The sequence below is a fragment of the Puma concolor genome, chromosome C2 (assembly GCF_028749965.1).
Source record: "Puma concolor isolate L17-30 chromosome C2, mPumCon1.1.hap2, whole genome shotgun sequence".
In the NCBI taxonomy this organism is placed as follows: Eukaryota; Metazoa; Chordata; class Mammalia; order Carnivora; family Felidae; genus Puma; species Puma concolor.
Genome location: NC_141675.1, coordinates 12,140,891 through 12,167,781, shown reverse-complemented (window position 1 = coordinate 12,167,781; position 26,891 = coordinate 12,140,891). Strand labels below are relative to the sequence as shown.

General features: G+C 43.1%; 1 protein-coding gene across 1 annotated transcript in view; it reads right to left on the bottom strand.

Moving 5' to 3' along the window:
* GADL1 (GAD like acidic amino acid decarboxylase 1) overlaps positions 1–26,891 on the bottom strand; it is a 172,558-nt gene that overhangs the window by 123,339 nt on the left and 22,328 nt on the right. Inside the window, exons 2-6 of the mRNA XM_025913288.2 lie at positions 18,342–18,514; positions 10,563–10,689; positions 8,221–8,311; positions 4,634–4,740; positions 3,817–3,932 (exon numbers count right to left, since the gene is read on the bottom strand). Of these exons, the coding sequence (XP_025769073.2) occupies positions 3,817–3,932; positions 4,634–4,740; positions 8,221–8,311; positions 10,563–10,689; positions 18,342–18,514 (614 nt within the window). The remainder of the gene's footprint in view (positions 1–3,816; positions 3,933–4,633; positions 4,741–8,220; positions 8,312–10,562; positions 10,690–18,341; positions 18,515–26,891) is intronic.

The following is a 26,891-nucleotide window of genomic DNA, read 5'->3' as shown; positions in this document are numbered from 1 at the left end:
TCCAGGCGGTGGGGTCTGTGCAGGTCATGTGTTGGGGAATGAGGGAGAGGGATGTTGCACAAGGACTTCTCCAAGAGCACACAGCTGGCTCAATTCCTAAAGCAGGGTCGGAACCCAGCCTGACGTCGTAGGAAGCACCTGCTCGCCTGTGGAGAACACCTGAAATAACATTCAAACTCAGGTCACACTTGCCTAGAGAGAAGGGCCACGGAGAGGGCAGTGAATGAGGTGGTGAGGAGGCACGACCCTGAGAAGTGCACCTGGCCTCTCTCACCCCATCCCGGTCTCCATCCTGCCAGAGAGGAGCTAGGCCAATGGCTGGCTGGGCTGGGAGGGGAGAGTTTCTTTCCTCCCCTCACTTTTTAGTAGCAGACAATGATCACTGCTTTATGCTGATTCCCACGATGACTTGAATTCCAAACCTATGATTTCTATACCTTCAGGGGAATTCATATCTAACTGCTAATCAAGCCATAGATTTATGACCTTTGTTACTTTTCTCCAAGTGTCCCCTCTCTTTGGTTCCTGTTCAGCCTGCAGAGGCTGCTGTGGATACACTGACAGTGCAGGTGGCTCTGTTATGATGTTCCAGGTCCGCATCAACAATTGGATTGCAGTCAAAACCTCCGGTATGCAAAAACACCTTCAGTGGAACGTGCCTATAATCTACATCCGATGGTACAAGACAGAGATGGAGTGGTTACCCTAAAGGCCTCGTAAAAACTGGAAAAAGAAGACCACCTAATATTGTTTATACTAATAATCAAATAATCAGAATAATCACAGGGCCAAGGGCCAACACCTAAAAGGAAGCAAGAGAGGTATAGCAAAAAGACTAACACAGGGTTTAAGACCATTGAGGAAACACAGCCTTCTTTAATTCTTGTGTTTTTTTTTAACTAATGGATTGCTTTGAAGGTGATCACCAAAACATGAATTAAAATAATGCAATACTATGACTTCAGGCTCTCTGGCAGAAAGAGGGAAAGGAATGAGCAACAAGGCAGGGTCTGGATGGATGGAATGAAAATACACATTTGGAGCTACGGTGTGTTCAAAGCTATGGAGTTTTCCTGTAGAATTCATGTGGTTGTGAGCTGAGTGTTTGCGTCCCCTCAAAATTCATGTGTTTAATCCCTAACCCCCACTGTGATGGGATTAGGTTTGGATGAAATCACAAGCGTGAGACTCTCATAGGAAGAGAAGACAGAGACATCTCCCTCTGTCCACAAGCATAAGCTGAAGAAAGGCCACGTGAGCACACGATGGTCCCCAAACCAGGAAGCAGGCTCTCACCAGACACTAAATCTACCACCACTTTGATCTTGGACTTCCCAGCCTCCAGAACTGTGAGCAATAAACGTCTGTTGTTGAAGCCACCTGGTCTATGATATTTTGTTACAGCAGCCGGAGTAAACTAAGACGTGGCCCTAGTTCTTGGGTTTCTGGTTCCATCTTCTGCTGGCATGTTAGCCAGGGCATATGTCTTACCTCTTTTTGCATATATAGCTCCACCAGAGATGTTTAAAAACATACCAGTTCTGGTTTCCCAGCTGCAGAACAGCTGCAGAAGAGCTTCCCCTTTTCCAGAACAATTATTCCAGAAAAGACCTCTAGTAAAACCAAAGAATGAAGAAGGCAAGAGTAAAAGCCCTGAGCCGATAGCAGGGGCGCTACTGAATCCGCTTTCACAGGCGTGGAAGTGGCCATTCAAACGCAGAATGGACTTTGCTTTTCCGATATGCTGGCTTCCTTCAACGGAAATACCGAAGTTTGGAACCCAGAGAGGGGAACTCTACTCCATAATAATCCCAAAGAACCAAGTGTTTCCCCCAGATGACTATATTCCCAAACATTCTTCATTGGCTTCACCGTAAGAAGGTTTTGGGAAGAAGGGCCTCAGGTGGCTGAGTTAAGAATCTCAGATTAGATGATTCCTTCCAGACACTTCCCACACTTGCTGCCCACTTTGCACTGAACCAATCAGAACAAAGGTTAGACAGAGACGGAGGAAAACATGGGGGTTCTCCTACCCTAATAACTCATGCTCTCAAAAGAAAATAACAGATACGGGAAAGCCCAGCCGGAAATAACAGAGAACTCATAGATTTTGCCCGCCTCGTGTGGTTGACAAGAGACCTTGGATTATCACAGAAGGAACAGAAGCTAAACTCTTCCGGCCAGGGATGTGGGGAAGAGGCAGTGGTGGGATGGACAGAGGCACCCACTGGAATCGCACAAAAAGAGAAAAGGAAAGAAAGAATCCCTTTCAGATAAGATGGTACTTCAGCTTGCGGGTAGTACTTCTACCCACATTACTGTAGCTAGGTAATTCCCTCCTACTAATAAATCTAGCACCTCTGTGTATCTGTGATGTGCCAGATCCTACTTCACATGCATTAACTCATTCGATCCCAGGAACACCCCACTCATCTGTGACTGCTGAGCTCCTGTGCCTGCTGGCTTGCTATGATGGCCCCAAATTGTTCACCTCTCCCTGTACTCATGCCCTTTGCCAGATGACTTTGCCTTGAGGCCCCTTAAGAGACAGAGTCTGTTTTTCCACTTCTTGGATCTGGGTTCCTTCCCGTCACATAGTTATACCAACGAAAATGTGCCAGTTCTGAGCCTAGACTCAAGAGGCCTGGTGGGGTTCCAGGCTGTTTTCACCTGCACCCCGGTCGTGACAACACACCTGGACTAGCCTGCTGGAGGATGAGACACGTGGAGCAGAGAGAACTCACTGGAGTTGCCCCTGTCAAGCCCACTCCTGGATCAGCCATTGGGCAGCCAGCCCGCAGACAGATAAGAGAGCTCAGCCAAGAGCTGCAGAACTGGCCTGGCTATCTCAAGGTTCATAAGCACTGAGAGATAGCTATAGTTCTACACCACTGGACTTTGGGATAATTCGGTGCATACAACAGCTAACTGATACTTATTTCAACAAATTAGGAGACTGAGGCATGGAGGAGTTAATCAAGTTACCAAGGTCACTCGGATAGTTAGTAGTGGAGACAGGAATTGAATCCAGGCAGCTTAGCTCAAAGCCAAAGCACTTACTTAAGGGGCGCCTGGGTGGCGCAGTCGGTTAACCGTCCGACTTCAGCCAGGTCACGATCTCGCGGTCCGTGAGTTCGAGCCCCGCGTCAGGCTCTGGGCTGATGGCTCAGAGCCTGGAGCCTGTTTCCCATTCTGTGTCTCCCTCTCTCTCTGCCCCTCCCCCGTTCATGCTCTGTCTCTCTCTGTCCCAAAAATAAATAAACGTTGAAAAAAAAATTTAAAAAAAAAAAATCGGACCTCCTACTTTGGCGGAGAGTAAAAGGAGATAGGGGATTGTGGCAACACGAAAGCGTGCGTGTGTGTGTGTGTGTGTGTGTGTGTGCGCGCATGATGGCCACTGTTTCTGAATACCTCCCTATCCTCTTGAAAAGCCTTTGTGTTAGCCATTCAAAGCCATCAGTTTTACGAGGAGACGTGAGTCTTCTGACATAGCTGATAAGTTCTAATAAATAAGACACTCGAAGGAGAGATTCACAGAAAGAGATAGCACTTTCAAATTGAATGTTCCCTTTTCTCAAAGAAAAATGTGATAGACTATAAATTTTAAATCAAGGTGATGTACAAAACTGAGTGGCCAGGGGTTACAATATCAAACCCATCAGAATTTCCTTTGGAAGAAAATATGATGTTAGACTTAGGCATATTAGTCACACATGGATAGGATAAAAGCATATCAGACGCCCCAAACACACCAAACCCTCTTAAATAATGCATTCTCAGAAAATCTGTATCTGATATCAAAAATAATTTTTTTACCTCTGCCGACGTGAAAAGGATTAATCTTGGCAACCCAGACAGCCCCTTTTCCTTAATATCGGGACAGTATTTGTATCTAGCTAAATTCATTGCATACATATTGGACACTGAACCACCTGCAAAAACAAAATTGAAATGGCATATTTATAGCATGAAAGTATAGTTCCCTAAGTGCCAACCACCGTGCAAGACATGAATGGCCGTAGCTGTTCTGGTCTAATGACAAATCTCCGGAAGAGTCTTCTGAGTGCCGCGTCCCACACATCACTCCTACACACTTCCTAACCTCCAGTTCCAGCAATTTCCAACCTCAGCAAAGACTGGCATTTGGCTCTATTCTCTCATGCCAGAGTTTTTCCAAACTAAGAGTTTCAATCTAAGGACGTGGGCCAGTACCCAAGTCTTCATAGTTAATAATATTCTGTCACCTGATTAATAAAATGATAATACATGCTCATCTACGGTCCCAATAAAGGACCGTAGGATAAACAAAATGTGATTCAGAAATCTCAAGTAAAATTGACTGAAAAACTTCTAGCCCTTCCGAATTCCCAGGAGCAGATAAATTCATTTGTTAGATATAAATCCTAAATGGTAGATATCTTATTTGTTTAAAATTTACGTCAGTTATTTAGCATTTATGCAAAATGTTGTCACTCCGGGAAGAGGAACACGCCAGATTCTCAACAAATAGCATTATTAATATCCAACCTTTTGGAATATGTAAATCTTCAAGGAGTTGTTCCTCACGTAATACATAAATAAATGTTTACATGTTTGCAATGGAAAGGAGATGGCAATAACTAGCTGTACTTACCTGGGTTAAATATTCCATCCCCTTCTTTCCAGCCAATAAATTCAATCATTTTCTTCAGAACCGCTTCTTCCACTAACAGAAACACTGGGGACACCTCATACGTATAACTAGATAGATATAAAAAACACTTCACTTCTATGACTAGAGTCAAACCATCCCTCTGGTGTCCCGAGAAATGCACACAGAGTTTTATTAAACCAAGTGGCTATGGACCTGTGGGTGGAGCCTCTGTAGAGTCTTGGGCCATTTATCCAATTGGAAATAGAGACATGTGCAGTCAGTGATAGCGCTGGTCATGATTTGATAAATGCCAATAGCTGGTGGCCTTAGGGATATGCAAGCTACTTCAGAAGTCTTAATTTACGGGAAGGGAGAGATAAAGGCAGTGCATCTAGAGTTTTTACATTAGCTATGAGCAGTGGCCACTTTATTCTCTGGATGCTGCTTTGGATGCTAGTTAAAGAAAAACCATTGTCATGGTAACCAGGTGTTACTAGATTACAGCCATGAATACCCTAACAGTCAGCTCTAGATATTCTACATGGAAACTATGAATCCTCAACTAGGGTTTCCTCTATTACATTCCTGTGTTTGTGCAGATGGGAAGTACTCTGCGGGGCATCTCTTATTAGGTGATGATTTTATTGCAAAGCACTACCCAAATCCCCTGTCACTGAAGGGTTTGTTGCTCTGGGCTGAGCTGCTATTGCCAGAGAAACGAAGTTAGCCCCTTGGGAACTGCGTCAGCTTCAGGGAGCCACCTTTCCCAAGGTCACAACCTTTCCTCTTATGACTGGGCTAGCTGGAGGTGTAACGGTCACGTGGACCCAACTCCAGACCACTCTAAAGGGCCATTGTAGCTCCAGAGATCTCCATGGAGTCGGCCAAGATTGTCACTGAGCCTGCATGACAGCTGGACTCCTGTCTCCCTCCACTCCTGCTGCCTTCCCCCCCCCCTCACCCATGTTGATCCCAAAGGCATTCCTTAATACACATCCTGCTCGCTCAATTCCATCTAGAGCAGTTTCCCAGAGAACCAACCTGGGAAGGTGACCATGTCTTGTTTTGTGATGTTTGAGTCATTTCTTTCTCCAGATAACCTGACAGAGACTAACTGTCTATATTCTCCTTCTCTGACAATCGGGCCAGTACATTAAAGTGTATCTGAATAAATGGGTACTCTAAATATGTACGTTAAACAGACACACTTAGACTTACAGTCACAGGATTTAATGCAAATATTTTAACATCTGGAAGGGAAAACGTTGGAAACAGGGCAAAACAAAAACACGAAATGAAACGAAACAACAAAATAGAACACCACAATGTATCACCTCCCTATGTGCCAAGCACTCTCCAGACATCATGTCATCTTGCAAACAATCCAAGTTCTATTTCCAACCATGCTAGGCAACCAGTTTACACATAGCAAAAGTGTGGGAAAAAGTATATACGTTTATGTGTACCTGAAAAATGGTGAGATAATCATCCACTTTTTAAAAAAAATTAATTTTAAGGCTGCCTTTGAAAGCCAGCCAAACTTTGAACCTGAGAACAGGCATGGAAGAGGAGAAGAGGACATCATGGGATGCTCTCAGGACCTCCCATTTCGAGGGGATTGTTCAGCTTAGCAGCAATTGAACGTTTTGTAAACCTCTCAGTGTTTCAACTAAAAGAACCCAGGAAGGAAGGTAGAAAACCCAAGATCCACAAGGAAAGGTTCACAGAGTTGGGTAATTTAACTCTCTCTTCTGGCCTATCTAGCACTTACTTAACTGTTCTACTCACCGTGAGCTGGTATCATCTCGCATTACGCACAAAACCTTCTCTAACTGAAGTCACCAATGACATCCATGCTGCCAGTTCTGGGGACAATTTTGAACCTCTGTCTTCAGTCAGTACTCAACAGCATATGATTCTAGACACACTCTCCTCCATGGCTTCCATGCCTTCCTGTTTGATTTTCTCCTTCCCCTCTCTCTCTCTCTCTCCATGGTAGGCTAGCCTTCCTCCTCCCGATGGTAAAATATTAGATGTCCTCAAGGCTCAGTCCTGTGCTTCTATCCTCACTCTATACTCTGTCCTGCAGACACTGCTTCTCCATCTCCTGATTTGTTTTTATTCAAAGTGTTTTCATCCTGCTCATCAAAATCATTCGTTTGGCTTTGAAAATATACCGGTGCTTGGGACATAGCCACAGAAATTCAGATTTAATTGGTCTGGGTTGGGACCTGGGCCTCAATACATTTTTTGGAAATGTCCCAGTTTGATTCTAATGAACAGAAAGAGTTGAGCTTTACTGACTTCAGGAATCCCATCCACGCCTACCATTTCAATTATCATCATTCACCACAACTTCTAAACTGATACTTTTCATAGAGATATCAGCTTGGCTGATACATACTATTGGATATCTCAAAGTCACTGTAAACTCAATTGCTCACAACTGAAAACTAAATTCTTGCTCTTGCCTTTTTTTTTTTTACCATATCTTTGAAAAACAGTCCCCTCTTCTAATGCTTCTTGTGTCAATGAATAAAATGACAGTCAACCCAGCTACAAAAGCCAGAAACCCAGGCAACATTTTATAAACCTCCTTCTTGTCCTCATTCCCAAGTTCCGATATATTACCCAGGCCTTTCTGTTTTATCTTCTAAACACATGTTTTTCTCTCTATTCTTATTACTTCTGTCTAAGTCCAAGCTACTGTCCTCTCTTGCCTAAGATAATGCCCTCCTGATTGGTCCCCTCAATCCATTCTCCATATTTCCAGTGATCTTTTCAATAAGCCAATGGTGCCTCATGATTTAGAAACCTTTACAGCCTTTCTTTCCTTTGTACTTAGGATGTCTCACAAACATGGCCCACTGAGTCCTGCATATCTGGTTTCTATCCATTTGTCCAATCACATCCTCCATCACACTCCCCATAGCTTATTCAGCTACACCTGCACTGATCTTTCAGTTTATAAGGTACATCACGCTGTCTCTTGCCACAGGGCCTTTGTACATGCTGCTCCTCTGTTTGAAATTCATTCTTCCTCTTTTTACCTAGTTAACTTATACTCATTCTTCAACTCTGTGTCGTCAATTCCTCAGAAAAGACTTTCCCGAGCTCCCAACTAAGAAAATTGTCCACTTATATTTATAGCATCATGCACGTCTTCTTCATATGTGAATTAAAGGTTTAGATCAATTTGTGTGGATAATTTTGATCAATTTGCATGGAGCATCTCTATCTCACTAGACTTTTTGCTTCGTGAAGGCAAAGTCAAGGTTTGTTTTTATTCAGCGTATCCCTCCAGCACTTGGCAGAGACATGACTTTTCATGCAGGAATGAATGACAAGTTGCTTTATCAATTTTCTCATTTGGTAGGTGGAGATAACCATGCCTGCGTTAACCATGTCACAGTCCCACTATCAAATCAAACGGCTCTTTAAAATACTGCTAAGTACCATTCCATTATTTATGATGACACTGTACAAATGAAACCATTAAATAGAAATTCACAAAATAAAACTTCACCTACTTAAAAAAACATCTCTAATGCATGCTCCATGTAAGAGTTCAGTAAAATGGCACTTACACACTTGGGTTTAAGGCTTCTGTCATAAATCGGGCCACCAAGGAGTAGTAATCAAGTCCAGCATACAACTGGTTGAAAAATCTGGGATGGTCTGTAAATTTAAACAGAGTATTCATCTACACAGTGATAAAAAAGACCAATACTATCTATACAGCAGTAACATAAATGAATCTTTCAGACAGGAAAAGCAGCCAGATACAAAAGAATATATACTGCATGATTCCACTTAGATGTCATTCAATATCAGACAAAGCGGATCTACGGAGACTGAGGTTAGAATTCTGGGTACCTTTGCGAAGGTTATACTGTCTAGGAAGGGGCTTGAGGGAGCCCCTGGAGTGCCAGAAATGGTCTCTATCTTGCTCTGGGTGATGGTTACTCATGCACAGATAGGTACAAATACATGAAGCTAAGCCCTTCAGATTTGTCTACTTTACTGAATGTAAATCATGCAACAGCTTTAAAAAGAATTCAAATTCTAATTGTGTACAAGGGAAACACATGTTGAAGACCCACCTCATAACCATTTCTACCGAACAACAATATGTTTCTAAGCAAAACTTGGGCACTACCTTGAGACCTCTGGTTTATCTGCTCCCTTTTGTCTAACAACCCAGATCCAAACCAGAACCCTGGAGAACTGGATTATTTGAACTCTTTGTCCAGGTATCAAAGCCTGCTGCCTTTGTCTTCTGAAAATATTGATATTAACTTCCCTATCTTTAAACGCATTTCACTCGCCAACAGGGTTCACACTGGGCTACCGGTGGGGAGTGACTTTTCATTTTTCAGATTAGACCGTTTTTCGTAGTGCAACTGGCTTATGTAGATGGAGTAAGATGTGACTCATCATGCGGCTTACATAAACTTTCTAATTCAACTTACTTCAAAGGCAGTAGCCTTTAAGACTCAACTCCAGTTCCAACTTTCTATTTTTTCCCCCTCCTATAAAAGGTCTCATAAAGGTTCTTGGCTTTACACAGTGTGAATATTCACACCAAACACCAGGCTAACTGACTTGACATTCTCAATCATAGGAAGCCCAGCATGACAAAGAACAAAGAGGCAGGAGGTCTATTTCTAAATTTGAGTATTTGGGAACCTTTTTAGTTAGTGGCTTCTCATTACAACGCTCGGCATTTGGTTTTAGGTTTTCTTTTTTTTTTTTTCCTCTTTAAACTGGGGGTTTGATAAAAAACAAAAGTCCAAGAAAATGGTTTTTTAAAAATAATATGTGGAAAACTTCCTCTAATCTGGCAGAGGAAACCAGACATTGCTACAAGTAATTTTAATAAGATTTTTTTTAGTTCCGTGTTAATTTATGATTGATTTCCATGGTAACATTATGGAAAATATCCAGTAAACTGAAAAATCTACTGCATTAAATGTCATTCTCCACTTCTGACATGCACTATAATAATAAGATATGTATCTCTTCTTTTGAAATGCTAACTGGGTTTTTGATACATACACCAGACTTTCCCAAGGGAATATAAAGCAATTATTTTTAGCCAGGATTTTATTATGTTCTTTCCACTAAATTTAGTTCAGTGTCAGAATTCACCAAGCATAATGCCTGTATGGTCCTAAGCACTAGATTACCTTTACAGCACACGGAGAAATGCATATTTGGGAAAGTTACTTTCTTACCTTTGGAACTTGCTCCCTGGGTGTATGGGATATTAACAGTTAGAATCGCACTTCTGCACAAGACGAATACCATGCTACTGCATTTACAAAAGATCATAGTTGTTAAGTCTTCTTGTGAAGCTATCACAGCAGAAACTTACCATGTGTTCGTTTTTTTTTTTTTTTTTTTTTACACCATCCTAAGGATTTTCATGTTTTGATCCTGCTAGATTTGATGAAATAATTGGGCAAGTACCAATTGCCAAGAGTTCATCAGTATCTTCCACGTCTATTCCTGTTTATAGCAAGGACACCCTCCTTAGCATTTTTTTTTCTTTTTGCATATTCTGGGCCTTTCGGATTTAAAACCCCTTCACAAATTCTAATATCAAACTGACCTTTGGCAGTTTGGACCAACATAAGCAATGATTATAAACGGGGGATGGGATGGCCAAGGAACAGATGATATTTCTATATGATCACTAACACCAACAGTTTTTCCATCGATTTATCTTTGGCCTTGACAAAAAAAAAAATCTGTCTTAGGGATTAAATGGCCCATCGCAAACATATCAGAACCACTCTTTTTTGATCTAGCTTTCTTATCTCATAAACATTGTCATCCTCAGCTTTACTGTGAGGTAAATACGTGCTTAAGAAAATATAAGAACTTATCAGGGGTACGGACAAAGGAAGCAAACGAAAGGTCTTACTAGTTTTGACGCTGTAGCGGATGACATCCCGGCAGAGCTCCAACAGCCTGTGGTGTGGCTCTCCTGTGTTTCTCATGTCCAAATCAAGAAGCTGTTTCAGCTGTTCAGGAGGCCGCCACTCGCAAACCTAGACATTCAGCAATGGCAGTTAACTGAGCACCCACCGGAGCCAGGTACGAAGGACGTTACCATCATGGACCCTACCCTCCTGCAGCTCCCAGACAGGTGGGGGAGACCGAGATTTAAATGTGCCACCACAGTTCAGCGTGAAGAGGCTGTGAGAGTGGCCCAGATGTCATTGGAACCAATGAGGGGCCCCATCTTGGATTTGGAAGGTCAAAGACTTCCTGGAGGAACCGATACATAACCAAGCAAAGATTAGGCAGCGGGGTGAGGCAAGGGGCACTCTAGGCGGAAGTAATGGAAGTCATAAAGGCTAAAAGATAAGGGGCACATCTCAAGAGTGAAGTTAGTTTGGTGTGGCTAGAGCATGGGGTTTGAGGAAGGAGAGGCCAAGAAGGGAAGCTGGCATGCCACGATAACTTCCTAGTCTCTCTGCTTGTGCCCCTATCCTTGTCCCATACAGTCCATCAGCCTAGCAGCCAGAATCCAGAATGATCCTCTTGAATCGAAGCTATGGTCGTTCCTCTGCTGACATATCTCAGGGGTTCACTTCCTTCAAGGTAAAGCCAAAGTCCTCACAATGACTTAAAATGATCCTGTATGATCTGCTTCCCTCCTGGTTGGCTCTGCCCTGCTAACGTGCTCTTCCTTAAATAAGACCAAGAACCCCCCCACCTTGGAGTCTTCCCACTGGCTGTGCCCTCTGCCTGGATGCTCATGTCCCAAATGTCCTCACGGCTAACCTCGTCTGTTCTTTCAGAGCTTTGCTCAAAGTCACTTTCTCAATGATAGCAATCCCAATTCCCTTATTTAACATCATGAGCTGCACCCTGTCCCATCTCTGTCAGCCCCCCCCCCAAATTTTTCTCCTCTTCCTTTTTCCATAGCACTTGCCACCTTTCATTTATTATGTCCCACATGATGTCCACAAGAGCAGAGATGTCCATCTGTGCTCGCTGCTCCCAAGTAGCTAACACAGTGCCCACCACGTAAGAAGTGCTCCATAAAGATGTGATGAACAGAAGGATTAGTGAATGACTGGATGGGATAAACAAGACTCTGATCATGACAGATTTTCTCTGGCATGTCACAGAGTTCGAACTTGGCTAGAAGGCAGACGCTGAAATGTTTGGGACAGGGGAATGCTATGAACATATTTGTGTTTTGGACAATAGCTTTAGTTGCTATGTGACGATTCCAAGTGAAATTGGAAATGAGGGGTTACTGTATTAAACCAGGCAAGAGAAGGTGGTATTCTGGATGAGGTGGATACCAGTGGAATGAAGTATTTCCACAGATATTTAAAATGCAGAATCAATAGAACCCAGAAGTCAATTACACAGTAAGGATGAGGGAGAAGAATGGGCCAAGGACAACCCTCAGGTCTGTAGCTTTCGGGCATGGGTTGAAGGTGGTGATGGTGGGGTGGGGGAGGCAGGTGGAGAATCTGGTGGGATGTGGGGTGGGGATGATGAGGTTTGAGTGTATTTAGTCTGAGGCCTCTCAGGACCTCCAAAGGGAGTGCAGCAGTTGATCTGAAGCTCTTGTGAAAGACAAGAAACGCAGTTCTAGGCATATACTATGAAAATACAATATGGACAACATGGCTCAGAGAGAACCTACCGCTAAGAAGAAAGGCACGGGATCTCACCTGGGCACCAACAACACTTAAGATACAGGCAAAGGGAGAGAAACTCACTTGTGAGGTGGAAGACAAACCAGAGAAGCAGGGACAATCTGAGAAGAGTTTAGTGCTGCTAAAACAAAGAAAAAAAGTGTTTTGAGGAGAAGATGGTCATCACTATAGAATCCTACTGAGAGGCCGAATTTGATAAAGATTGAGAAGTGCTCATGGGATTTATCAACAAGGAGGTGTTCTTGGCAATACCAGTTTGGCTTAGAGAGGTGGGAGTGAAGGCCAGATTGCCATGGAGTGAGGGTGTGGGAGGTGAGGAAAGAGAGGGAGGGAGGGAGCGTAGACACTCTTTAAAAAGTTAGGCTGTGGAGAGGAGGAGAGAGACAAGGGAATAGCCAGGAAGTCAGGAGACTGGGAGGTGGGAGGTTGGGGAAAGAAGGAGGAAATGCTAAGTTGTACAAGAGGTATGAAATTAAAGTCTGATGTGAGAACCATAATAGGCAGAGTTCAATCAAAAGTGAGACCATCGAAAGGAATGACTATTGATACAAGCGTATCTCAGACACACTGCAGATTTGGCTCCAGACCACCTCAATAAAGTGACTATCAGAATAAAGTGAGTCCAACACATTTTTGGTTTCCCAGTGCCTATAAAAGGGATGTTTACACTGTCCTATGTATAGTGTGCAATAGCATCATGTCTCAAAAAAATGTCCGTACCGTAATTAAAAAACACTTGTTGGGGGAGGTCATTGAGAAGAGGTGACCACCCAGGTGACCCACAAGCTGGACCCGGGCACTTGGAGGCTACTCACCCCCTCCCCGTCCTTGGAATGTGGGTTCAAGTCGCATTTCCGGCTCTGAGGACACAGTCTTGAGATGACGTGGTGTTGAGAACAGTCGCACAGTGTATTTGGCTGAACCCAGTTGAGGCCTCTATCTATCTCTATGTATATAAACTTTCTAGATGAGGCAGGCAGGCTCAGGGATCCGCCCATCTTGCTGCCGCCCAAGACAAGTCTTCTACGTAAGTTCCCTTTGCTCATTAAAACTGCCACCACCAACCTGGAGTGGCCTGTTCGTTTCTTTGGTCTCTCCCTGCCCTCTGCCAGGAGCCAGTTTCAGATTTCACCCAGGAAGCCCCTGAGGAGATTATGGAGCAACACTACTTTATTGCTAAAAGACGCAAACCATCATGGGGCACAGGGCCTTGCCTCAGCGTTGATGGCTGCTGTCTGATCGAGACGGTGGCTGCCTAAGGCTGGGGCGGCTGTGTGGCAATTTCTTAAAGTAAGACAACAATAAAGTTTGCTGCATCAACCAGCTCTTCCTTTCATGAACGGTTTCTCGGTAGCATGTGATGCTCTCAGCATCTTGCCCATGGTAGGACCCTTTTCAGAATCAAGGTCAATCCTCACAAACCCTTGCCACGTCTTTGTCAACGAAGCTAATGTCTTATTCTAAATCCTTTGTTGCCGTTTTAACAGCCTTCACAGCATCTTCCCCAGCAGTAGATTCATCTCAAGAAACCACCTTCTCTGCCCATTCATAAGAAGCAACTCCTCATCTGTGCAAGTTGTATCATGAGATTGCAGCCATGCAGTCCCCTCTTCAGGCTCCGCTTCTAATTCTGGTTCTCTTGCTGTTTCCACATCTGCAGTTACTAACCCCACCAAAGACTTAAACCGTCCAAGCCATCCATGACGGTTGGAATCAACTTCTTTCAAACTCCTCTTAAGGTTGATATTTTGACTTCTTCCCATGTTTCACAAATGTTATTTATGGCATCTGGAATGGCAAATCCTTTCCAGAATGCTTTTTTTTTTTAATTATTTTGCCCATATCTATCAGAAGAATCACTCTCTGTGGTAGCTATAACCTTACAAAATATATTTCTTAAATAATAAGACCTGAAAGTTGAAATCACTCCTTGATCCACGGACTGCAGAATGGGTGTCATGTTAGCAGGCATGGGACCATTCATCCTGCACATCTCTATCAGAGCTCTTGGGTGACACTATGTGCATTATGAATGAGCAGTGATATTTTGAAAGGAATCTCTCTTCTGAGGAGTAGGTCTCAACTTTGGGCTGAAAATATCAAGTAAACTATGTTATAAACAGAGGTGCTGTCATCCAGGCTTTGTTGTTTCATTTACGGAGCACAGGCACGGGAGATTTAGCAACGTTCTTAAGGGCCCTGGGATTTTCAGAATGGTCAGTTAGCACTGGCTTCAAGTCACCAGCTGTATTAGCCCCTAACAAGACAGTCAGCCTGCCCTTTGAAGCTTTGAAGCCGGGCCTGGCCTCTCCTCTCCAGCTTAAAAGTCCTAGGTGGCATCTTCCAATAGAAGGCTGTTTCATCTGCATTGAAAATCTGTGTTTAGTGTAGGCCTTTTGGATAACCTGCTGTAGTTTCTGTGTCAGCACTGGCTGCTTCACCCTGAACTTTTTTGTTACAGAGACGGCTTCTTCCCTTACACCTCACGAACCACTCTCTGCTAGCTTCAAACTTTTCTTCTGCAGCTCCCTCACCTCTCTCAGCCTTCCTAGAATGGAGGAGAGTTAGGGCCTTGCTCGGGATCAGCCTTTGGCTTAAGAGATAACGTTGTGGCTGGTTTGGTCTTCTACCCAGACCACTAATGCTTTCTCCATATCAGCAGTAAGGTTGTTTTACTATCTCATCATTCATGTGTTCACTGGAGTAGCACTTTTTCATTTTCTTTGAGAACTTTTCCTTTTGGAGCCACGATGTGGCTAACGGATGCAAAGTGCCTAGCTTTTGGCCTATCTTGGCTTTCAAAATGCCTTCCTCACTAAGCTGAATCATTCCTAGCTTTTGATTTAAAAAAATTTTTTTAACATTTTAACTTATTTTGGAGAGACACAGAGTGACAGAGCACAAGCGGGAGAGGGGCAGAGAGCAAGAGGGAGACACAGAATCTGAAGCAGGCTCCAGGCTCTGGGCTGTCAGCACAGAGCCTGACGCGGGGCTCAAACCCACGAACTGTGAGATCATGACCGGAGCTGAAGTCAGCCGCTTAACCGACTGAGCCACCCAGGCGCCCCCTAGCTTTTGATTTAAAGTGAGAGACATGCACCTGTTCCTTTCATGTGAACACCCAGAGGCCATTTCAGGGTTATTCAGTGGTCTTATTTCAATACTGTTGTGTCTCCAAATAGGGAGGCCCAAGGACAGGGTGGAGAAACCGGGGAACTAACTGCCAATGGGTAGAACAGTCAGAATACACACAGTTAAATTCACTGTCATATGGGTGTGGTTTGTGGTGCCTCAACACAATTACAACAGCAACATCAGAGATCCCTGATCGTAAGAAATATAAAAAATATTACAATATTTTAGAATTTGTTATAATATATAACAGACGTAATAATGAAAAAGTTTGAAATAATGTGAGGATTACCAAAATGCAACACAGAGACACGAAGTGAGCAAATGCTGTTGGAAAATGGCACCAATAGACCTAGTAGATGGAGGGTTGCCACAGACCCCCCAACTTGTAGAAAACATAATATGTGCAAAGGACACTAAAGTGAAATGAGGCATCCCTGTATACACAACAACATGAATAAATCTCAGATGCATTTTGCTGAGGGAAAATTGCAAGGCTCAAAAGGCCTCTTGTGATAGAATCCCACCTATCTGACATTCTGGAAAAGGCAAAAAAAAAAAAAAAAGTACGGGCACAGAAAACAGGTCAGCAGCTGTCAGGGGCTAAGGCGAGGGGCAGGGTTGACTATAGATGGTCCCAGGGTTGATTGTAGAGGGGGTGATGGAACTGTTCTATATCTTGATTGTGGTGTAGTTACATGACTTATCAAACTCATATAACCACACACCGAAAGGAGCAAATGTTACTAAAAGTAAATTATAACTTAATTTTTTAAGGTTTTTTTTTTAACTTTTATTTATTTTGATACAGAGATAGAGAGCAAGCAGGGGAGGGGCAGAGAGAGAGGGAGACAGAATCCCAAGCAGGCTCCACACTGTCAGCACAGAGCCCAGTGTAGGGCTCGAACCCATAAACTGTGAGATCATGATCCAAGCTGGAGTCAAGAGCCGGGTGCTTAGCTGACTGAGCCACCCAGGCGTCCCTATAACTCATTTTTTTTTTTTAATGTCTGTAAGAGAAGGCACTAGAAGTAATCAACTCACAAAGTGTGGGGATGTATCTGAAGGTCACCTTTCAAAGGTGCCTTGATGGATCTCTGAGAAAGTAGACTAGATTCACGACATAAAAATTCCACCTCCTTCTCTCAAATTCAACATAGCTTTCAACCCAACTTCACATGGAGAGACACGGTGACTGTACTGCAATCAACTTGTGGTTCCTTAACTGATAACTTAGGATCTTAAGTCTCCCCTTCTTGTCTTATCTCCCATTAGCCCCCTACACGAGCCCTTCTTTCTGGGCAAAATGTCCCTTTTGCAATGCTCTTTCCATTCTTTGCCTTCCCGCTTTCTTCAGCACACATGGGTCGGCTTCTCTCTGCCCTTCAAAATCTTACTTGACCTTCACAACCCACATCAAAGCTCAGACTGCCCACTCCTCTGTGAAATCCCCGAAGTCAGCCCCAATCACACACATTTATCACATTCTTACTGGACCCCCTGTTCTCTTGTCCAGTGAAAACTTATCCTTCCAATTAGACTATAAATTCTGTTCAAAGCTGAGCTTTTATCTTATTTGTCTTTATATCCCCCAGGGCCAAATATAATGGCTTACCCGTAGCTAATACTCAGTTAATATTTAATGACTGAATAGAGGCTAATTAAAAAGGAAAAAAGCTTACGAGCAAAGCAGTGTGCTCCAAAGTAAATCCGGTCCAAAATATTTCACAGGTACAGATAAGACCAGAAAATATGCAATTATAAATATGTAAGCAAGAAATACCATCAGTGATTTTGCCTGGAATGTAGCTATTCTAAGTTCACGAGACACTTTCGTCTTTATTCCTATTAGTTTTCCCAAATGCGTGTGATCAAAAATTCAGAATAAATACCGTTCCACATTCAAAATCTTTTTTAAACGATATTTATTTTTGACTAATAGAACTGGAATAAGAATCCCTCCTATACATCTATTTGTTGATACTTCAACTCCAATATGAAAGATAATCAATGTGATAAAGGATTATTGAGCAATTATAAGAGACATACAGAGGAGAAGTTCAAAGCACAGACTAAAGCCAGGCTGCGTGGATTTTCGTGCCAGCTCTAATACCTACTAACATGTGACCTTGGGCAGAGGACTTGACCTACTCTGCCTCACTTTTTCCCTCATCCTTAAAAGAGAGTTAACATATAGTCCCTGCTTCTTAGTGTTTTTGTAAGGATTAAATGCACAAATTCATATGGAATAGTCCTGAGAACATCACCTGGCACACAGAGAATACTCATAAGAGTAGATGTTATTAGTAATAATTGAAGTATCAATTTGAATCTGAATTGGAGCCTGAATTTGAAACCCAGGACCAGTAACTGGTGCCAGTCAGAAGTCAGACTTCACCAAGATTTCCAGTTGAGCTCAGACAAGCTCCTGAGAAGGACCTTTAGATAAATTTTAAAACTTTTCATACCCTTTTCCCCATTCCGCTTGTGTTTTACCAGTAACAAAAAGGATGTGCCCATGACAATGGAGAGCAGAGTATTTTTTAGGGCGTGTATAAATCAGATCATCAGGTTAGTTATAATCAACACAGTTACAGCGCAGAAGCTTCATTCCTGTGTTTCATGCCTTCATGGTCAAGGTCTGAGGTCTCAGCCAGTCTCCCAAGAAAAGATGGCTGCCAAAGTTAGGCGCCAACCCTCCTAGGAAAGTAGATGCTGGGGGGAAGGGGGTGGGGCTCACGCTTTGTTTCCCGGGATCCCCTTGAAACAAAGGTAGGAAGGAAATAATAGCATGAGCTTCCCATTTGCCCTTACATCGAACCACCAGATTGGGAAAGAACCTATCTTTCCCATGCCTCAGATTTCTGACAGGTGTCTTTTATTTTTACCTTCTCACTGACATCCGTAGCCTTCAAAACCACCTCTTCCATGATTAGCCTACAGGCCTCTTCCACAAATTTTTCTCCTGCTTTTGCGTCTGTTGTGGGGCCGTTCAGTACAACCCCATCCACGAGAATGGCAGTCTTCTTACTTGGAACCATCTCTTGTTGACGGGGGTCTCCTGCAAGCACACAAACAGATCATGTCTGAGATGGAATCTAATCAGATCACAACAAAACACAAGGGGAAAAATGGGTCACTACCCCAGCTTCGAATGGCGTAACTCTTTTTTTCAATGTTTTTCTTTATTTTTGAGAAAGACAGAATGTGCGTGGGGGAGGGGCAGAGAGAGAGGGAGACACAGAATCGGAAGCAGGCTCCAGGCTCTGAGCTGTCAGCACAGAGCCCGACGCGGGGCTCGAACCCATGAACCGCGAGAACGTGACCTGAGCCAAAGTTGGATGCTCAACCGACTGAGCCACCCAGGCGCCCCATATCTCTTTTAATACATGTGGGGCATTGAAGCTGACAGTTTTTTTATAGTTCCCAATGGCATAATAGAGTTAAGGAAAGAAAGTTCTATTTTCCATTCCTGCAGCATCTTGTTTAGCATCAGGGAGTGCGGAGGAGCTCAAGAAATGTAAATTCAACCTACTTTACTCACTCTTGCAAACACCTTTCAAACACATGTACAAAAAGATGATTGTAGACACAAGCCCATGTCTCTTTTGTGCACATCCACTCTTCTGCAATTTGTTAAGGACTGCCATATATTCCTTTTGTAGGAATGAGTCATTCCTGAAGAAAAAATGATCTCTAGGTCACCTCTCTTAACTTTACATTTGAAGCTCATGCTTAAATGACCCTCTATATTAAAGACACTGCTTTTGTCCCTGAGGGCCCCTCCTTACATGTACTCAGCCACTTTTTTATGGAAGAAGAAGAAAAGGAAAGTGAGATGCATGATGTTTGGTGTAAACCCACATCTGATACCCTTAAATTTTTCAAACTTTCAGTTTGGGCACAGGCCGAAGGATGGAACAGAACATTTTCAGGAAGGTACAACTGCCAGTCAGTGACTAAAGGTTAAAAGTCAACATGGAAATCTATATCTGAGAATAAAGGTTACTGCCTACCCAAAATAGCCCTCCACAAAAATAATTCTGGCAACTTCATCCAAATATTCCACCAATATCTGCCACAAGCTTTGATTCAATTTTATTCTCTCTCTAATCAGTGTTTCTCTTTCCTCCTGTAATGTACATTGTGGAAATTTCCAGAAACATGCCAGTGGCCCATAAGCGTTTCAAATATTTTTATGCTTACTAAAGCATAAAAAGCATAACAGTATTAACATTTATTATGCCTTAAAGTCCGTCTTTTCCTCAAAGTAGTTTATTTTGGTAAAATTCTGCGGCTTTACTTCTGTCACTGGCAAACCCAATTGGTGTCCATGGAGGCAGATAAAAATGGCACAGGCAGATTCCCCAATTTGGGAAAGCCGGGTTCTGCAGCAAAGGATCAATCTTTTAACCTCACGCTGAAGGGTAAACCATCCAGAGCTCCAAGGACGGGTTCCAGTTCCACCCTTCACTTTGACTTATCTTTCACTTGAAAGGGTGCATTCAACATGGCTCAGGGCCAAATGTGGAAGCCCAGGGTTTGAGCTTTCAGATGTGAAGCCTGTAACACCTAAAGGCACTTTCCTCCCTCCCAGTTTTAGGTTCTAAAAATAAACTGGAAAAGAGGGCGATTATTCAGGGAACCCTGGTTATGTCAGTAGGCAGGGCTATTATTAGGCAGAGAGAAAAAGTTAGTTTTTTTAACCTCATTAGTAGGATTTCAGGTTTTTATCGTTCAGGGAATAGCAGTCACTCTGTAGCCCTCTCAGAATCAATCAATCAATCAATCTCTCTCTCTCTCTCTCTCTCTCTCTCCTCTCTCTCTCTCTCTCTCTCTCTCTCTCTCTCTCTCACACACACACACACACACACACACACACACACACACACAAAATGTCAAACACCCACTTGCAACCAGAAAAGCAGTGAAATTGAAACTAAAGTCATCTTTGTCTCCACAGCAAAGAAATCCCCATATTTCATGCAATTATCTGTGAGAAAATCTATAAAAACTATAAAGAACTGGAGACAGATTATGCTTCTTTTCTTGATATATACATTCTAATTCTATTGCCAGATGTGACAATGTGCCTCTTCTTCCCCATGCTTTTTCCCAGGTTGGAAAAGACCCTCTGAAGTTTGTGTAAGTAGGTCAAACTGTGATCTTCCGGGATATGTACCCAGGATTTCCAATCTAACTGCTAGTGTGTATAGTGGTTAATAATGAAGTCTTTCAATGGGAAGAATCTTCCATGAAGAACAAATCCAAAATATGACTGTTTTTCATCACCCCTTCCCCTACCACCTTAGTCCAAACCACCATCAAAAGCTTGGATTAGTGCAGTAGCCTCCCAGCTAACCCTTGGTTCTCACCCTTGTCCTGCATGTCGTATGGACTGTGCTCAACATAGTAGCTCTTATGTTCCCTTGAATCGATATGTCAGATCAAGGCTGACTTAAACCATCCAATGGCTCTGTATCTCATCAACCAAAAAGTCAAAGTCCTTATAATGAGCTCTAAGGCCCTAAATGATCTCCTGTCCCCATCATCTCCTGGACTTCAAACTTCATCTATTACTACTGTCCTCCAAGCTCACCAAGTTCCATCCACTTTGGCCTCTTCACTATTCTTCACTCTTTTCTTAAACATGAGCTTCTCAAAGAGGCCTTCTTGACGACCTGATTTCAAACTGTAGCCACTTCTCACCTCCACCTTCTTTCTTTGCTTTATTTGACTCAAAATTAGTGACCATGATGTGACATATAATATAAACTTATTTCCTTATTTGTCTAAGTATCTGTCTCTCCAATAGAGGTTTGGCTGTATAAGCTTCTGTCTGTTGGTTTCACTTGTGTTTCTGTAACACCTAGAAAGTACCTGGCAATTTATAGGAGTCTGATAAGCCTTTGTTGGCTATTAAATAGAAGAAGCTCTCCTTGACCCTTCAACCAACCAATGATAATGTCCCCTTCTCTGCGATGCCACTGTAAGTTACCTGACTAACTGAGCGGGAGACAACTTTGGCTGGGGATGGGGTAGATATAGAATACAATTCATACAATCCATGGCCTACAGAAGACACGGAGGAACAGGAAGAAGAACAGGGAACAGGTTCAACAGGAAAACTGAGCTGTAGCCTCTGGACTGTGAAAGGAAACTGCACACGGAGGTTCTCACTTTCCTCTCCTCTCCATACTTTTTGCTGCAGCCTCTCTCTTTCTATGCTCTCTCCTTCCTTTTCTTGTAGGAATTTGATTTCTGAAAGTCAGTCCATCCAGCCTCACCCTAGGAACCACACTTCCAAATGTGAAAGGCAGTTGACCCCTTAAACTCTGACTTGTGAATGTCCACCGGCTCTCCAATCCCATGCCTCCCAAAGCTCTGTATGAGATCAATGTTTGCTTTGTTCAAAGAGATGCGCAGATTTCCCTGGTGAGCAAACAATACATTCAACTTCAAATATTGTTTCAGTTATTGAGCAGTGGCCTCTTCCTTTGACGCAGGATTAAGTAAATTAACACAGACGAAGACTTAAAACAGTGCCTGCTATGTAGTGGGCACGCAAAAAAAAAAGTCATTAATATTAGCTGGCTCAATAAATTTTAGCTAACAGTAACAGGCAACCAATAATACTTATTAAATACATAAGTGCACGGAGGAGAAGTGAAACTCCATGCGACAGTGAGCTACAGTAGTAGAAAGGGAAAATCTCCTCAGCGTGGTCAAATGACAAGGTAATGAACTCTAGACCAAGGGGCCACAGTGGAAGAGTAGAAAGAGGGGCCACAGAGTGGGGGGTTGCCCTGTAAACACAGCAGTACTTCCTGCCAGAATGTTCAGGACACAAGATGGCGGTCATGCAGTTCAGCCCCCACTGAGCGGGCAGCTCTCCACACCTCCTGCCTTGTCACTCTCCAGCTTGCACTGTGGTTTCTGTGCAGCGGTTTGGTTTCTTGCACCAGACTGTAAAATCCTACAGGAAAAGGATGCGTGTCTCATTTTCCTGGTCACGTCAGAAACCCGTTCAGCAGCTAGCACGGGTAGGCACTCAGTAACTCTGAGGACCGCCTGGCTAACGGCAGAGACGTCTGGGAAGTCATCTTACGCAATCCCTTCATACAATCCAAAGATCCCCTGCACAACCCAGTGGCCACGATGTCAAGTTAGCTGAGTTCTAGTCTCGATCTCTCTCCCAAGCTCCCCGATCCTGGGAGAGTACAACCTCTTTATGTCTCAGTTTCCTTATCCACAAAATAGGACACAAAGGAAAGTGCTGGGCTGGCTACCAGAAAAGCTGAGTAAGATTCAGATGCCTAAGTCGCTACTCAAACGATTTTGTTCTAGGCTGTGTTCAAAATCTGGAATTCAGCAAGCACTCTAACTTACACTAATGCTGCTGAAAAACACACTAATGTCCAGCTGGACTTACGATTCACTGTTCTGGTGACCGCTAAGGTCCTCCCAAAATCTAACAGCTTTAGTTGTCTAGGCTCTCTCTAAACTTTAATACTTAGGCATTCATTTCAACAAGCATGTAGCCATCATCTGCCACACAGGCCACCAACCAGTTTAGGGGCCAAACACGCGAAGTGGATCATTTCCTCAAGGACCTCCAAGTCTCACGGGGAGATTAGGGCCTCAAAATGTACAGCCACACAAGACATGTCTACAGGCTACGTGTCCAGCTCTGTTCTTGAAGTTTTACAGATTTAACAAATTTAACGGTCGCCAAAACTCCAGTTATGTATTCCGTGTTACGGCTGAGGAAACTGAGACACAGACGGTTTAACTGGCTTGCCCAGCGTCACAGAGCTAGTAAATGGTGAAACCGGGGTAAATAACATACTGAAGCTCTGGGGAGGACCAACAAGATTCTGTTCCGCAGGCATCTACAGTTCGTAAGGCCATGTCTGGGAGGTAGTAATGACAGCAAGATAAAGTAGACTCAATTCCTGTCCTCAGTTAACCGAGAGCCTCAGAGTACTGAATAACCAACCAGAGGACAGTAGGTGTCCAATGGCATGAGAAGGACCCCCATAAGATGTTTTGAATATAAACCATGCCGACATTCGTGGTTAAGGCTCAGGGTTGTAAGAGAAGTCGAGGTATCGGGGGAAACTTCTGAATTAGAGGACGTGTCTTCTCCTTGAGTATCGGTATAATGAATAATCATAATTTTAAAACTGCATCACGTAGAGTAGCACCCCACTGACAGCTGGAATGGTCACAAAAATTCCTCTCAGCGTGACTTCACATACGCATTTGTATCATTTCCGCAGGCTTTGGCAGTAAGTGGGTACATGTCTAATTTCTCTTCCACAGGGCTCTGAGCCAAATACGGGGAGACTTCTTTCAACTATCATCTAAGTCTCTCTCTCTCTCTCTCTCTTTTTTTCTAGTTAGAACTACTCCAGTTTCTTCGATGGTTTCTGATAGCCCATGGTCACGAGTCTGGGTCAGTTTATTTCTTATAAAAGGAGGCATAGCACAAAAACCCAGGTGTGGTATCCCCAGCTCTAGAATACAGTGAATTCAGGGGCGCCTGGGCGGCTGAGTTGGTTAAGCATCCGACTTTGGTTCAGGTCATGATCTCGCAGTTCATGAGATCGAGCCCCACGCTGGGCTCTGTGCGACAGCTCAGAGCCTGAAGCCTGCTTCAGATTCTCTGTCTCCCTCTCTCTCTGCCCCTCCCCCACTCATGCTCTGTCTCTCTCTCTATCTCTCTCTCAAAAATAAATAAACATTAATTTTTTTAAATTTAAATAGAGTGAATTAATATTTCCCGTGCTCCGGTCACCATGATTCCATTAATAAGGCTCCCATGAGCACCCTAGCTGATACCAAAGCTTAAGCTTTGAAACCAGGCAGATCCTGGTCCAAATTCTAATTGTGCTCCTGTGATTTCATCCATGTTATTTACATTCCATGTGATTCAGATTTTTTATCTGGTGAAGGGAGGAAATAGCCATGTCTATTTTAAGGAGTCACTGGAAGGGTTAAATGTGGCAAAGCATGTAAGGTGCTGAGCAAAGTGCCAGGAACAGTCTAAAGAGAACAAGAAATAGTAACTATTAATGTGACTGAGTCTATATGAACTCTTTTTTGGCACCCACATTCCACTGTTGGCTCAGGTAAAAGTTAGAATTAATAGCCTTAGGTCTTTATCAGAAAGTCTGCCAGTTAGAGCCAAGAGTCCCATCCAAGACTCTTTAATCGTTAAGAGAAAATTAGCAATAGGAAAATAATGCTTGCTTCCAAAGGATAGGAAGGAGGAACAATAGATCAAAAGAGGAATCCAGGCATCTGGGTGGGAGCCAAGGAACGCTTCCAAAAACTTGTGCAAAAGACAATGGGGACCAAGGGAGGTCTGAGAGTCAGGACCTGGAAAGCCCAATAGGCCAGTCCAAGATGGGCATGAAAATCAACGCCTGCAAAAGAGGATAGCATTAATTAATAAATTAATAAGGGACAATTACCAAGCACCCAACTTGGTGCCTAGGGATACAGAGATAAGAAACACAGAGTTTCTGTCCTCAAGTTGCTAAACATCTGAAAAGAGAATATTTAGGGAGACAGAGTGAAGGAAAATACGGCTGAAAGAGCAAGTTGAAGAAACACCCTTCTGTTCTGGAGTTTTCTACGTCCGGTGTCTCTTCTAATCTTAAAAGAGCGGATGCCTAATTTACTTGATGTACCTGGGTGGTACTGCTGGGCTCGTAAATTGTTTGCATCCCTTTCAAATTTCATGCCCGTTTTTTAAGCCATTTTGTTGTCTTAAAACAACATACCAATGAGAGGGTAACTATGGGCAACCTACAATTAAAAAGACTATAGAAAATAAACAAAGATTAATAAATAACAACAATACAAGGCATTGGCCACAAAACCTCTGGAGATTTGGGTAATAGTAACGAATGTAGGGATTTAGCTTCTGAATCTACCTCTGCGATGCTGCAGAATCACAGAGCCTTTTTAGGAACTGAATGATTTCCGCAGTGCAACCCACAAATATGACGACATAGGAGTAAAAGGCAAAACTATGCTTACAATATTATTCAGCTAAAGAGGGGTGGTTACGCATAGGCAGAGAGAAAGAAAGAAATTAAGAAATTAGCTGAAATCCACAGTGAATCAATATTGCTTATATTTACACTTGGTGAAATATTTACTGAATATTGTGTGCAAGACATTGGGATAGGCACGGTGGGGGAACTCAGAGATGAATCAGACACACAGATGGTAACCTCAAAATCTCGTAACGAAAATTAGACATGTTTACGAATACCTAGAATCCCATCCAGAGGGTGTAAAGTATGAAGCTTGAGGTCAGACAAAACACACTGAAATTCCAGAGAAGAGCTTCTGAATGTGCGAAGCAGAAAGGCCACCTGGATTAGACGGTAGTTAGGATGACCATTCATTCAACCATTCAGCAAATACTTACTTAGTGCCCGTCATGCGCAAGATGAACAAGAAGACACAAATTTACATTTACTCGGGTAGACAGGAGATGTAGTCAATAAAAAGGCAAACAGATAGCCAATTAAAATAATTGCAGGCTCTAATAAATGCTCTGAAGGAAATTACTTGAATGACTCAATAGAATAAGGAGAAGAAGCTATTTTAGATCTGGTCCTGGGAAACTATTTCTAAGGCAGAGACATTCGTATTGATGTGTTTTAGGGAACCAGATGTAAAAAAGATGTGGAAAGAGAACAGCCTAGCAGGAAGGAACAGAAAATGCAAATAATCTCTAAATTGGCCCCTGAAAGAAACAGAAAAGGACTGTGCAGCCTAAGTGGGAGGAAAAGGGAAAAGAAGGAACCAAGTGAGCTTTGGAAAGACCGACAGGGAGCAGATCAGGTAAGGTCTTTTATTCTAAAAGCGACACGAAGCCACTTAAGGGTTTTAAACAGAGGAGTAACAGGATGGGATTTACATTTATAGAAGATTAGTCTGATTCCACGCAGAGGCGCATGTGGACGTAGATTACTGAGGAAATCCTGTGGAAGGTCCAGGCAACAGAGAACTGAAGCTTTGATGTGAAGGTAGCAGTGGAGATGCAGAGGAGTGCTGCGCTACGGGAGACATTTTGGTGGGAAAGCCAAGAGGACTTGCTGGGGAACTGAACGTAGAGGGTAAATAAAACAATAGGATCTAAGGTGACTCTTGGGTTTGGCGAACGGTGGAGCCCTGCGCTGATATGGGGACCACTGAAAAATGGCAAGTTAGTCACGAATGTGGCGGGGCAGGCTTGGGGAATCAAGATTTATTTCTCATTAGTACGAATTGGTTGTGATGGGGTAGAAACAAACGTCATGGCAAAAACATTCACGATAAAAAGGCAACGCGAACCAGGTAAAAACCAAAAACCAAAAACCAATGAATGTGTTTGTTGGTGTCCAGGAAATCCCAACAATTTGTTTGTCCAAGAG